Source organism: Crocodylus siamensis, chromosome 1, assembly GCF_052110815.1.
Source record: "Crocodylus siamensis isolate JL-2025a chromosome 1, ASM5211081v1, whole genome shotgun sequence".
NCBI lineage: Eukaryota > Metazoa > Chordata > Crocodylia > Crocodylidae > Crocodylus > Crocodylus siamensis.
The window spans coordinates 125,306,733-125,321,763 of record NC_143395.1 but is presented as its reverse complement, the minus strand read 5'-3'; the positions used below and the strand labels follow the sequence as shown (position 1 = coordinate 125,321,763).

The window sequence follows — 15,031 nt, the reverse complement described above, 5'->3', positions numbered from 1 at the left end:
GCTGCTTCACTCTTTCCGTTATCTACATGTTATTTTCTTTGTCCCGCACCATGACAAAAATGTTTCTAAGGTCCCCTGCCTATGATGTACTTGTTTAGGGATTGCTATAATTATACAGTTGTAACACAGTGGTTCTCAACTGGGGTGGTATATCTGCTGTACAGCTACACTGGGAAGGGCTGTGGCTTGTCTGCATTCTCCTGCCTCATTAGGGTTCTCAGATCGGCCCAGAGCAGGCTGGTGAGGTGACTTGTGCTGCAGCCTTTTCCATTCCAACTGTGCACAAAGAGCACAGGGCACTCTTACCTAGCCACAGTGGTGGGCAGCAAAAACACCCTGGTTGAGAATCGTGAGGCAAGCTAAGGCAGCACAACAGAGGTTCTCAACCAGGGTCATGCCAAATTTGGAAAAGCTTTCATAGATTTCATAGACATCAGGGCTGGAAGGGACCTCGGGAGATTGAGTCCAGCCCCCTGCCCAAAGGGCAGGAAGTCAGCTGGGGTCATAGGATCCCAGCAAGATAAGCATCCAGTTTACTCTTGAAGGTGTTCAATGTAGGTGCTTGAACCACCTCTGCTGGCAGGCTGTTCCAGACCTTGGGGGCTCGGACAGTAAAGAAATTCTTCCTTATATCCAGCCTGAAACGTTCTTGCAGTAGTTTGTGATCGTTCAACCCAGTCATCCCTTGGGGCGCTCTGGTGAACAAACGTTCCCCCAGATCCTGGTGGTCACCCTTGATAAACTTATAGGTGGCCATCAGATCACCCCTGAGCCTGCGCTTTTCCAGGCTAAAGAGTCCCATGTTTCTCAGCCTGTCATCGTAAGATCTGTTTTCCTGACCTCTGATCATGCGCGTGGCTCTCCTCTGGATTCTCTCAAGCTTCTCCACATCCTTTTTGAATTGTGGGGCCCAGAACTGGACGCAGTACTCCAGCTGCGGCCTCACCAAGGCCGAGTACAAAGGGAGAATGACGTCCCGGGATTTGCTCGAGAAGCATCTATGGATCCCAGAGCTGGGAGGTGCTCTGATTCTCTAAAAAGGTTGAGAAACTGATACAGAGTCTATGTTCAGTAACAAGGTATAATACTTGTGGGGACTTCTCCCGGTATTTACAAGTCTCAGAACAGGAGTTAGGATCAAACTTCCTGCCCCAGAAGGGAAGCTGCTTGTTGTGTCCAAGGACTTCGGCTGGTGCGTTGTTACATTTTCACGTGTTTACATCTGTTTTCCCTCCCCTCCACTCAACCAGAGAGGATGCCATGCTAGAATATCTGAAGATTGCTCAGGACTTGGAGATGTATGGGATCAACTACTTCGAGATCAAGAATAAGAAAGGAACTGAGCTCTGGCTGGGAGTAGATGCACTGGGGCTGAACATTTATGAGAAAGAAGACAAGTAAGTTGTGTATGCATCTGGTCCCTCTCCAGTGGGAAGAATTGATGCTGGAGCCAAGCCATGTCTCACCCATAGTAAGCATAAAGCTTAGTGCTGTCCTGGTGAGCATACTTTGGAAGACAACAGGGCAGGCTGGGACTCATGCCTGGTGTTAATTTGCCTCTGCCTTCCATTGCCGTTTGACCTGCTTTCCCCTTATGGGCTCTCCACCAGCAGATTTGAGCAACTTGCAATGTATGTGGAGGCAGACAAGTGAATTGCATCACAGAACTTGCCCACAAGCTTTACCTGTTGCTGTCAGCTTCCATTTTTTTCAACAGGACTGTAGAGTTGAAATATAAAGAGTTTCTCTAGGAAAATAACAATATTTTTTTTCCCCTAAATTCATCTTATCAAGCAATACAATGATGTATGCAATGTAAGAACTTGCTAGATGAGGGGCCTGATCTTTTAAACATGTTCAAAGCACTGAGCTCCCATCTTGCATTTATGGGAATGATGGCTATGTCTACTAACCACCCCACTCTTAAGAAAAGCAGGTTCATGGGTAGGCACAATAAGAGCCTAGGACCAGATTTTTAAAAAGATTTATGCATGCAGCAATCTGTATGTTAGTTATAAATGCAAGTACAGTTTACCATTAGGGGACTGCAAGTTTTAATAGGAATAAGCATAAAAAAATGGATTCTGGTTGTATATCCTTGCACTTTGCCAAGTCCTAGAGAATGAAGGACAAGCTCAAAGAGAGGGTTGGGAGTGGAAGTGAAATAAGAGGACTCTCCTTTAAAGGAAGGATGACAGTATCAAGACCTTAAAGAAGCTCCCAGTCTTGGTTTCATGCATCATAATTCTAGAGAGGGATTTGCACCCAGGTGTTCATGGGTTGGAGAGTATGACTGGGTCTCAAATGAGTTAAAATTTAATTTCACATTAATTGGAGTGGTTTGAAGTTCCTGTTAAGGCTGCAGAGGAGGAGAATGCCTTTCTCTTTGCAATGCTAATGTGAGCTATCACCCAGAAAACAAGGAGTGTCCCATGAGGTATTACATGAGTGAAACTGCCTTTCTTTCGGTCTTGAATGACTGGTCTTGCTTTGTAACCATGGTCACACAAACAGGTTTTTCAAGCTGGATAAACAGACTGAATATAGCCTTCACCTTTGAAGGAGAACTATGGAAAAAGTTTGCAAAACAAATGTTGGGCCAATTCACTTGTTTTGGCCACAGCTTTTTTTGCTACTATGCACTTAGGTCTTTTGAACAGAATGTCAGGACTGGGAGGAGATCAATTAACACAAATTGGGATGGAGATGAGGGTGGGGAGAGGTTTTTTCAGGAGATTCTATATGCTGCTGTGAAAAAATATAATTGATTTTTAGATAGGGGCAGGAGTGTGCGCTACAGAGTGGGTTTCAGTTCCCCAATCCACTAGGGGTTCTCTGACCAGTATTTTAAAATTGCAGTAGAAAAAGATTATGCAGTAGTACAGTTTGAACTTGTTTTATTCAACCAAGTATCACTGCCCCCTGAACTCCAGTGCATTCTTGCATGCTCGTCTTGGAATCCTCATGGAAGCCAGTGTGAAAGACTAGAGCAGTTCTTGCCAAATCATGACCAAGGCAGATCACTCTAATATTACTTTTAAAATCATCTGCAAATCTAATAATATGGACTAAAGGTTAAGAAGGGCAAATTTTTAACAGAGATACTGTTTTGTTTTTGCTTTGGTGTAGGTGGGCTCAGTGCTTCAAGTATGCTGTGCCAGATAGCAGCTTCTTCCCTTCGAAGGAATTTAGTTAAAATTGCAATCCCTTTGTTTCTCTGAGCCTTTCTCTTTCTCCTTGTACAGCTCCTCTAGATTTTCTTAAAGCTCTAGTAAGCAGCTAATCAAATACTGAATATTTTGTAGTACATCAAGAATTAGCTTGAAGACGTGTTTGGAAGTACATTAGTACTAGTTCTTGGAAGTGTGTAAACCACTCTGTTCACAGTGGACCAGTGAAGTCTTTCCTCACCCCACATCCCCTCCTTTTAGAGGGTGTGCTTTCCTGTCTTAGAGCAGTAAGCTGATTCCTTCACTCTCTTTACTTTAGTAAATTTTCAGTGGCAATAGTTTAACTTCTTGATAGTTTTAGGTATTAAATACCATTTTAATCATTAGTGACTAAAGGGAACTTACTTTACACTGTCTTGTAGTTATTGCTGGAAGGACGTTTAGAAAGTCAACTCTGACTCAATTTACCCTTTGGAAAGATTAAATGAAGACCAATGTTTAAAAGTTCCACCATGTATGTTAAAAACAAATGCATGTGCCCCTGCAGTATACAGACGGTATTTTTGTAGTGTCAAGAAGGTTAGCAAACTCTCTATTTGAAATGATCTGGAGACCAAGTAGATGCAGTATTAACACTTGAATTTTTTTTTTTTTTTTTTTTTTTTTTAAATCTCTGAGTTTGGATAAACAAGAGATGCAAAAAAAAAAAAAAAAAGCTGACAAAAATAGGGAAATGTCACGAAAAAGAATGTCCTTGGCTTTAATCATCCAGGGTCTCTTTGGTTTGTTTAAAACATGAGATCACTTTGCCTTGAAGGAAAAATACATCGTCCAGTGAGAATTTGCACAAGTGTGAGGCCAGAACCTCAATATAAAGTTCTGTGCAATTTGTGGGCAAATCTGCCCATACTGCTTGTGGATAAGGACAGGACAGAACTTTTTCTCCAGACTTGCAAGTAATCTGGGGGAGGGAGAGGGGCTCAGGGTGTCAGCTTTTCTGAACTGTGGATACACTTCTATGACAGTAGGGAAGTATGATTGCAGCATGGAAAGGTACACACAGATTTCCTTCTTGCCAGCTGGAGTAAAGCTAAAGGCACAGCAGAAGGATTTCAGTACAGGTCCATTGCATCTCTAGCTGCCCCACAGCAGTAAAGTAAAGTAGAATTAGCTATGCTTCTCCATATTTCAACCTGCTTTCACATTTCCTGACTTGTAGTCAAGGCCTACCCTGTGTCAACCATGCTGTGGCTTTAGCCCCAGAATCAAAACAGCTTAACTTGAAGCAAGTGCTTAATAGGATTTAAGTACCTACTTAAGTATTGTCTTTAATGTAGGCCTTTTAAGGGGTACGAATATATGTTTTATTGTTTTAGCCAGAGAATAATGTAAAATGACTCAATACCCCCACTTAACAGTATTTTTAATAATAATTTAAAGCTATTTGTACATCAGTGTACACAAACAATTTTAAAAACAAAATAAAAATAACTTTAGTGCCTGGATTTAAGCTTCTGAGTCTGTAATTAAGCACCTAACAAAGTGGTTTGGTGTCCAAAGCACCTGAGTATTCCGACAGGCCTTGCTGAAGTCAGCTGACGCTGTGTTGGACTCGATGTTTCTAAAATTGAAGCTGTTTTCTCTTATTTCTGCACTTAAGAGCCGTAGTTATCACAAATGTGGCCCCTATAAGTTAGAAAAGAAAAGTCTGCTGGAGTAAGGAATGCTATAGGTATTGGGAGGGGGTGGAAATGGTCTTTCTACTGTTTCCTGTTATGTTTTGAATAACGAGTCTCATTCATTTTAGGGTATTTGGCTCAATCAGACTTAACTTTTTGCACTTAGTCCCGTGAGTAATTTGTCATAGCTTTAAGCAGCCACCGACATTGGCCTCTCTTAATCTCTTCTTTGTTTGTTTCCAGACTGACCCCAAAGATTGGCTTCCCTTGGAGTGAAATCAGAAACATCTCTTTCAATGACAAAAAGTTTGTTATAAAACCCATTGACAAGAAGGCACCGGTAAGTAGATTCAGAATGAACTCTTGTGTATCAAATATAGTTAGTTTAAAACGTTATCTGCATAACTAAAACAGTTCTCATCTCTGTGAAAATCGCATTGCATTAGGAACAGTATATGGCAGCCACTGAATTCTTATCAGATACTTGTACTTGCAGCAAACTATTTTCATGTGTGAATTTTCATCGTGCTGTAGAGTAGACTAAAAGGGTTGGAAACAGGATTATTAGTGTTTGGACTGAGAAACATAGGCTTGATAAAGATCGTTTTTGGTTTTAAAAAAAGCATTGTGGATTTCATGTTAAAGCAAGTGACCCTGCATGCACTTATAAAAGACACTGTTGAAGCACAGCAACACATTGAAAGTCTGTCTGTCTTTTAGTAAAATTTTGCTCCTGGGGAAAGTGATAGTATATTTTATAACATAATTCATGACCACCAAGAAAACCCTACTCTATTATAAGGCTCATCATTCTGTCAGCGTTGGACTTCTCAATAGGAAAGCTTCCTTGTGGTTTCAGGCATGCTTTGTGCTGAGTACAAAATGTTAATCTCCTTTCCACCCACTCTGCAACTTTTTAAAATCTGAATGTATGTATAGTGCGAGCTTACAACAGACTAAGGCAGAAGGCTTCCATTGAAAACATCAGTCGTATGTCGGTTCCCATTTGGCTTGGGTGCCTTGGTTTCTGTGGGTGCTTTTTTTGTATCCATGCTTTGGTACAAAAAAACAGAAGTCACATACTCAACCTGAATGTGTTTAGAGACCCCAAATACAAGTAATAAATCCTTTTCTTTTATTTAGAGTCTTCTGTCCCCATGCTACTGATAGCAAATAGCTTAGATGAAAGCTTTTGTTGTGGCAGTATTCAAAATAACAAGCTATGATGCATGCATTGACGTCCAGCTTGGGTGGGGTTGGGATTCAGTTATACAGTGCATCTGACTTGAATATTGGACAATTGTTGCAAAAGAAAGAGATTCTTGTGTTCCTGTATCCCTTAAATACATAATTGTGACAAGCATAGACTGCTATCCATGACTGCAGTGTTTACTCTCTTGGAAGTGGTCATTACCTAGAGAATGGAGGCTGTACCTGCATACAATACCTATAACTGTTTGTGGAAGGGTTTTTTAAAAAAAATTACCATGAACAGAAGCAGGATAGATAACTTGCAGCTGTAAATAGTTTCAGCCAGACATTGTGATCTATATAGTTAAAAACCAAACCAACCACCTCAGTTGGCTACAAAGACTGCATCCCATGCGGTTGATATGTGCATAAATTATTTTAGAAGACTTGAAGAAAAACTATCATGGCCAGAAAACTTACACTGAAGTTTTAAGTTGAGACGGGAGGAACACTTTCATTATTTCTAGTGTAACTTTGTCATGAGCTGGCTACAAAATGGCTGCGGAGTTCTGCATACAGCTAGAACGCGCAAAGTGGTGTCTGTAAGTGCACACCTGGTATTCTCCCAATCTGAATTCCTCTTTGTATTGGCTATAGGATGCTCCACAGGAGGGCATTTTCGAGAGATTAGTGCATTTCCCAGGCGACTTGTTATTCTTGTCTTATCAACTTGTCCGTATCAGCCTACCAACAGCATGCACTGGTGGAATAGAAATGTGGGTAAAAAATAGTGCTCCAGACTCTGTGGCTACTAATGTTTGTTTGTAACACTACAAATGAACACAGGGTTGATTTAGATCATTTTCCTCAGCGTGTTCTCTCATCATCAAGGAAAAGAAGGGATTTTCCTGTCTTGCTGCTTCTAATTCCCCAGATTACTGTGCGACACAATGATCTGAGGATGTAGATAACTTCTTGCCTGGTGTCCAGGATACTGACTGCTATAGCTGGGCAAGCTGATCTGGGAATACAAAACCTGCCATTTTTATGAAATGAATGGGTTTTTTTATGCTAAACTTTTTTAGTGTCCCTTAATATTTAGTTATTTCATTTTGATGCACGTTAACAGAACTAATGTAGAAAGATTCCATCCTCATCAGTCTAATTTGCTTTTATAGAACCTATGCACATTTTACCTGTTGGTCGGTAGGTATACACTACCTCCACATCTTTGTATAATAACTAGAAATGGGCAAGTTGTACTGATGCCTAAAGACCTACCAAGAAAACACTTTTTCCCAGTGTTTCACATTCCAGAAAGCTACTCATGAGCTACTGTATCTATGGGAGTGTAGTCACAGCAACTGCTATAAGAATCTGTCATTTCCTATAGGAGGTACATCTGGTAAACCCAACTTGGAGTATTGCAATACTCCTATAAGAATAAGGTACAAAATAAGTTATTTTTACTTGCTTAAATGGAAGATGTGGCTACTGTTGTGTGTCAGTGGTCAGCCACATGATAGGTAAGCTTGTCCAAGTGCTTTATCAAAGAAGCTTGTGTCCCAGAAATAAAGTTCTCCCGTGTTCTGTACCCTCTTCTAGGACTTTATATTTTATGCTCCTCGTCTAAGAATTAACAAGAGGATCTTGCAGTTGTGCATGGGCAACCATGAGCTGTACATGCGCCGTAGGAAGCCTGACACCATCGAGGTGCAACAGATGAAAGCACAGGCCCGTGAGGAGAAACACCAGAAACAAATGGAAAGGTGAACTGAATACAGAGGGGAAGATGTCCATATATACAACTACCTGTGTGCATGCAAGAGATCTACATGCAAGCAAACTATCGGGATTAAACATTTAACTGTGGTGGTTTCTGAGGAGTAGCAAATGAGGTGGGATTCCAGGGCACAGTGTTGAAGCATTTGGACATTGAGGGCCCCTGCCTTTTGTCCCACCTTAGTTTTCATAGTTAGTAGGATTGGAAGAGACCTGAGCAGATCATCAAGTCTGACCCCCTGCCTTGGCAGAAAAGAGCACTGGGATCAAACAACCCCAGCAAGGTGTACAGCTAGCCTCCTTTTGAAGACCCCCAGGGTAGGAGCCAGCACCACTTCTCTTGGAAGTTGGTTCCAGATCCTAGCCGCCCTGACCGTGAAGTAGCGCCTCCTGATATCTAGCCTAAATCTACCCTCTGCCAGCTTGTGACCGTTATTCCTGGTCACTCCTGGCGGTGCTCAGGGGAACAGGGACTCCCCCAATGTCTGCTGGTCTCCTCTGACTAGTTTGTAACAGGCCACTAGATCCCCCCTCAGCCTTCTCTTGTGGAGGCTGAACAGGTTCAGGTCCTGTAGCCTCTCCTCATAGGGCCTGCCCTGTTGTCCCCTGATCATGCGAGTGGCCCTCCTCTGGACCCTCTCCATGCTGTCCACATCCCTCTTGAAGTGCGGCGCCCAGAACTGGATGCAGTACTCCAGCTGTGGCCTGACCAGTGCCGCATACAGGGGAAGCATCACCTCCTTGGACCTGCTCGAGGATGCATCTGTGGCAGGTACTCCATCCTGGAGCCTGAACTTTATACCAGAAAGGACACTTGAATAGAGAGAGAGTTCTTTAAAGGAGAACAAGAATAGTGACACTGGTGCAGACCTGCATCTGATTCACTGTCTTTCTGACAGCCAACACAAGCTGCTCTGTGAATAGGCACAAGAAATGACCTAGAGCAGTGGTTCTGCAAGAGTTTACAAGGGCTTTTCCCTGGTATTCCTTGTTTTGTCAGCTTCTCTCATCACCTGTTCTTGCTATAAACAAGGTCTGTCCACCTGGCAGCCTGCAAGCTGCATGCAGCCTACAAAGGGTTTAATGCCTGGCCCAGGGGCTCCTACCTGACTGCAACTCCCTTAGCTGTTCCTTCTGCTACTGTGACAGGGATGCCAGGCTCTCCCCCACTCCTCCAGCTTCTGCTTCCTCCCTGCAGCAGTTGGGGGCAGGACAGCTCAACAGGAGGGAGTCCCTCAGGGCTGCAGTACCTGCATAATGGGGAGGGGACGTGTTTGTTTGGGGGGGGGGGGCGGGTCCATGGCCTAGCAGCACTTGGTTGCTCTATTGGACCGCTCTGCTATACCAGTCTTCTCAGTGTCTCTGCTGCTGGAGTTTTCCATGCTTTCTATGCCACCTTTTTAAGAAAGGGTATGCAATGCAGAATCAAAGTTCCTTGGGTGATTCGCAGCATTGATTTGGGACTTGAATACTGAAATGATGATTGTCTACCCCATTCTGATAGTACCATACCATCCTTGGGTTTTGTTTTGATTCTGACAGCTCCTGAGCTATCTTCAGGCACCCATGTTTCCATCCTCCATGGACACGGTTCGGTTCAGCAGGCAAAAATCTCACCTCACTGGTTTCTAAAACTATTTCTCTTTCTAATAGGCAACAGCTAGAAAATGAGAAGAAGAAGAGAGAAACTATTGAGAGGGAGAAGGAGCAGATGCTGAGGGAGAAAGAAGAGTTGGTGATGAGACTACAAGAGTATGAACTGAAGACCCAAAAAGCGGAGAGAGGTAAAGGGCTTTCCTGAGTCGGTGAGCAGGGGATCACACGCACATTGTGTCAGAAGCTCTTCTCTGTTATGAGAGAATAGTCATGTAGCTCAACAGCTGCTCTTACCTGAAATGCTGCCATCTTGTGACACTTTACTCTGCTACCTCAAACCACCTTCTCTCTACAAATGTGTCTTCTGCTGTGGATGAATGCAGGGAAAGGGAACTTCTTTTTTATACAGGGCAGGGGTCAGCAGCTGTGATGTAAAGGTCACTGTGTATCTACTTTGTCCCTTAGCACAGAGACAGAAAATAAATACAGGACCTGTAACGGTCGAGAGGAGGGGCTGTTTAGAACCACTGCCTGACTGCCTTGATGTCTCTCTTCTCAGAGCTCTCGGATCAGATCCAACGAGCCAGGCAACTTGAGGAGGAGAGGAGACGAGCCCAGGAAGAAGCTGAGCGTCTAGAAGCTGACCGCTTGGCTGCCCTTCGGGCCAAGGAAGAGCTGGAGAAGCAAGCCATTGACCAGATAAAGAGCCAGGAACAGCTGGTAGGAACCTTAGCCATGTTGATGGCAATTGTGTACAATCCAGAGTTGTAAACTGTAGTTGCATTGGGTACATCTACAAGTGTATAATAAACGGTGCATATCACACTGGAGTTTAATGATCTCAGGTGCACCACTTGAACGTGTGCCTGGAACCACAGCAGAGCAACCCTGGCTGGCAGGGTGCTTGCTGGGTCGGCCCAGGGCTGCTCCAGCCCAGGTTCACATGCTGCAGAGGGGCTGGCTGGAGCACAAGTAGCACCCTCATGTCCCAGCTAGCTGGGTCTGTCTACATGTGCATCACTACACATGAAAATACTAACCTGCTGCAAAATGAATTGGTTTCCTGTGGCTTAATAGAGCCACACGTGTAGATGCCAAGACTGTTTACTGGCAACTCCACAGTAAACATCTCGCGTAGACGCACCCACTGTTGAATTCAGCTTTATTACTGCTGCATGTGGGTTTTTTATGTTGTATACCAGGCAAAGTCTTACACCCGAGGAAATGGTCAGCTAGGTCGGTGAATGCACTGTAGTAGCATAATCATGGAGTTCATCTCTGACTGAAAAATCTTAAATACATCCAAATTTCCCAGAATATAGCAGTAGAGACTGCTGCAAAATCCATGCAGCATTCAAGCCATATTTGTCATTCACAGAAGTATTATTGAAAGACTTCAGAGTATAATTCCAGCCTTGCTATTCAACAGGCTACTGAGCTTGCAGAATATACAGCCAAGATTGCCCTTCTGGAAGAGTCCAGGAAACGTAAGGAAAATGAAGTTGAAGAGTGGCAGCACAGGGTGAGTTTTTCCACTTTCTTAAGTTGATCCAGGCTTTAAACTTGAGATGATAGAGTGCACCCGTCTCTTTATTTGGGGGTGTGATCTTTTTATAAAGGAAATTCTGGGACAAACTTGTATAGACCTGACAAATGACAAATTTATGAATGATGACTCTGAATTTCTGACCCAGAGATTGTTTAGGTATGTGTCAAACCTTTAAATAGTTGCTGTAAAAACTGACTGCCATCTTAACTCTAGAGTTATGATCAGTCTTGAAATTATTGTAGGAAGTGCAGCAAATGCAGCAACACAAGAAGGAAGTCCCAACAAATGTGTACTGTTGGCAAAGTGCCTTCTCTGCGATAACACTCTGAAAAGTCCTGTATTCATAAAGGAATACCGCAGAATTAGACACCAGTCTACTGGATTCCTAAGGATACGTTTTGTATGCTAAAAAGGTTAATAGCATAAATCTAGAAACCCGTTAGTACTTAACGTTTCATCTGGGTGTGTGTTTTGTTTGTTTCATTTTGTGTTTTGCTACTTGGAACCTCCTAATAAAACAACCCAGCAGGACTTGGGGGGGGTGGGGGGGAAATTATCTTGTGGGGAAATAAGGGATGCTCATCCGGGAGGATTTGATTTAAATTGCTGGTCACGGCCTCGATTTAATCGTTGTTTTCTACAAGAAGTACATTCTTGTTGTTGGATAGCCTTTATTCATTTAACTTCTTGAAACTTTGCACTTTTTTTAGAGAAAGGTAAGGGCTTGACTATGTGTACACAAACTTGCAGAGAGCTAGTAGGGTGGTTAATCAGGTCTGTTGTCTCTCATTTCCATATACTGCTGTTAACAAGGATGTTATCTCTGGAGATGATAAACTTTCCCTATGCCTGAAGAGAGAGGCATTTGTGCCCAAAAGCTTGCAAAGAACACGTCTTTTTCCAAACGTTTCGTTGGTCTTAATAAAAGATATTGCATCTACCCAAAGAATCGTGCCTGCCTATGATCTCCAGAGATGCAAATCCACAGTTTGAGAACTGCAACTAGGCATCACAGAGAAGCTTAATGGGATCTTCTAGACTGAGCACGGCATCCCACTGGGTAGAGTGGTTTTCTGTAATCTTTACTAATCTATAGAGGAGCCTCTGGGAACCTCATAAGATTGAGCCCCTAATGTAGTCCATGGCTTCTTGTGACCTATTTATAAAACTTCTAAAAAGGTTACATGAACATATGGTCTCAAATAGTATATAACTAGATGTTATAATCCCTATTCTGTGATGATATCTTTTTGAGCTTTAACACATCATAAATTAAAACTATCTTTTTTTTTTTTTAAAGCACCTTTTAAAATGATTTAAATAAAAAGGAAATCCTGATTTTTAAAGCTTAAAATTTTACTTTAAAATTTCAATTTTAATTTTTTTAATAGTTCATTTGTATCTACCCTGCTCTATATTCTTTCAGGTGCTTGTGAGACACTTGATGGGAATTCTAAAGTGTGCAATTGGCCACAGAAATCTTGGATGCTTCAAAACCTCAGTGAATGTGGAAACTTTTTTTAACTAGCATGCATTCTTCCATTTTCAGTGAACCGTAAAGCCTTAGCTTGCTCTACTGCAGTACCCTTTCAAAATCTGGAAGTTTAGTGTTCATACATTACCATATTAGCAAGTATAGGGAATAGATAGCCAGTTTACTAGCAAGAGGTCTGACCATTTAAAGTTTAGAAGCCAATTTAACATTCAAGTCCCACAACTTAGGGATGTGTATTTTTCTCATCATATAGACTCCACAGTCAGATGTCCTTGAACAAGTTTCTGTTTTGAAGGGCACTTGTAAGTATGTGTTCTACGATCTTGTTTGGTAGCCTTTTTTTTCCCTTCAGGTAATCACTATTGTATCAGGAGAAGTCTAATTTTATTAAAATCTTACTGGCCTTATCTGCTATCCTGACTTTTATATTATTAATACTAAACAAGCTTCTTTCATTATACACAAGATTATAAAAAGTACTCTTTTTCTTGTAGCAGATGGCACAAACCCCTAAGAGATGGTTAAGGTACTACATGGCTTGCTAAATTGGGTTTAAGTATGATTTACACACCTGCCTTTTTGTTTTTAAAGGCTAAGGAAGCCCAGGAAGATCTAGTAAAGACAAAAGAAGAGCTACACTTGGTAATGACTGCCCCACCTCCACCACCACCACCTGTCTATGAGCCAGTGAACTACCATGTCCAGGATAACTTGCAGGAAGAAGGATCAGAATACTCTGGCTACAGCGCAGACTTATCAAGTGAAGGGATCTTGGATGACCGCAATGAAGAGAAGCGCATTACTGAAGCAGAGAAGAACGAGCGTGTGCAGAGGCAGTTGATGGTAAGAAAGCAAAGTTATTGAGAAAAAATTTAACTAAAAGCAAATGTTTAATGAATGTAATAGACTAGACTAGTTTAGATGATGGAATCAGTCTGTGTCTATACTTATCACAACAGTCCATACTGCTTTCCTCATTGCTCAGGCACCGAAGATGCATTTTCAGCTTTTGGCATTTTGGAGATCTTGTTTTTGCAGACAGCGCCTCTTACAAAACCCCAGTTGCCCCATTTCCGCCAGTCTCTGTTCTATCCTAAGAATCCTGTCTTGAGGCTGTAAGGTCTCTTTCAAAAGTATCTTGGGTTTGTGATGTATTTTGTGGTTTTTAACATTGCAGACCTTGTCGAGTGAGCTGGCCCAGGCAAGGGATGAAAACAAGCGGACCCACAATGACATGATCCATTCAGAGAACATTCAACAAGGACGTGACAAGTACAAGACACTCAGGCAGATCCGACAGGGCAACACCAAACAGAGAATTGATGAGTTTGAGGCTATGTAAATAGTGTTTACAGCCAAAAAGGCAAGACTATGGGGCAAAAGCAGTTTTTAATGCTGATTTGGGGGGGGGGGGGTATTTTTTTTTTTCTGAGGGGTCACTGTATGACACGCTTATCAAATGCTCAGCCTAAAAGAGATCCCAGTGGCTGTTTATCCTCCACCTTTTTAGTACCAAAATGTGATAACTGCCCACTGGGTCTGTCAACCAAACCATTTTTCCTGGTAATCTTTGTTCATGCATATCTTAGTGCCAAAAGGCCTTTATGTAATGTCCATATTCTCAAGCAGGACTTAATGTTCCATCTTTCTAGTTCTGATAAAGATGCTTCTTCTATGGCAGTTCCTGAATTCAGCTTGGTTTAAAAAAAATAAAGGTGAATTTCGTGCCATACAACCTTGGATTCTCCAAGTGCAGTGCATAATCAGGCTTCTGGCAAAGCAGAACGTAGAATTCTATGCCTGCATTTTCCAAACTAGTGCTGACAACTGCCTGAAAACCTAGTTTTCAGATGCATGTGGTTGATTAGGTTTTCCTGGTTGTTCATGTCCAATTGGACATGTTCATGCAGTGATCGCTCAGAAGAAATGCAGTATAGGAACACTCTTTGGTATCCTCTTTACATAGTTAGACAGATACTCAACTGGAATTTAATACAAAGTGTTTATATTCCAGCCTAATTAATGATCAGCTGTAGTGTAGTATTTATGTACAAATAAAGTAATAATATGGATTGTAACACTAGTTTAAAAGGGAAATAAAGTTTGCTCTGTATATTTTGTTACTGTTTTCAGATTTAACATATCCAAATCTATTAAAAAAAAAAAAAAAAAAGTTTAAACAGTATACTTAGTCTAATGTGCTACAGCCAGTGTATGAAATGGATTACTTGCTATTGAGTATGTGTAAAGATAATTTTTTTTATTTCAGTGAAAGTTGTGATACATGCATGTGATTCAGTATATACAGTTTTACTGCACCAATTTTTTTCTAACAAGCTTTCTATTTTTTTTTTAAATATTTGATTTACTAATGTTTCAGACTCCAGCCATGAAGGGACTGTTTATATCACGTTTGTATTCTCTCTATTACAGAGAGCATTCCTGTGGACTTTTTCTGAACCCACTCCTTCCCATTTTGAAAATCTGTTAGAAAGTCCAATGAAATCTGGTATCCCCCTCTTCCATTTACAACCCTTAATGCTGCTTCATAGTCTTAGTTAAACCCTCT

General features: G+C 41.8%; 1 protein-coding gene across 1 annotated transcript in view; it reads left to right on the top strand.

Annotated features, from left to right (window-relative positions):
• Positions 1 to 14,780, top strand: part of EZR (ezrin) — a 51,526-nt gene extending 36,746 nt beyond the window's left edge. Inside the window, exons 6-13 of the mRNA XM_090042224.1 lie at positions 1,251 to 1,397; positions 5,093 to 5,189; positions 7,646 to 7,809; positions 9,476 to 9,606; positions 9,978 to 10,138; positions 10,848 to 10,940; positions 13,054 to 13,305; positions 13,640 to 14,780. Of these exons, the coding sequence (XP_089898350.1) occupies positions 1,251 to 1,397; positions 5,093 to 5,189; positions 7,646 to 7,809; positions 9,476 to 9,606; positions 9,978 to 10,138; positions 10,848 to 10,940; positions 13,054 to 13,305; positions 13,640 to 13,804 (1,210 nt within the window). The 3' untranslated portion in view covers positions 13,805 to 14,780. The remainder of the gene's footprint in view (positions 1 to 1,250; positions 1,398 to 5,092; positions 5,190 to 7,645; positions 7,810 to 9,475; positions 9,607 to 9,977; positions 10,139 to 10,847; positions 10,941 to 13,053; positions 13,306 to 13,639) is intronic.
• The last annotated feature ends 251 nt before the right edge of the window (positions 14,781 to 15,031 follow it).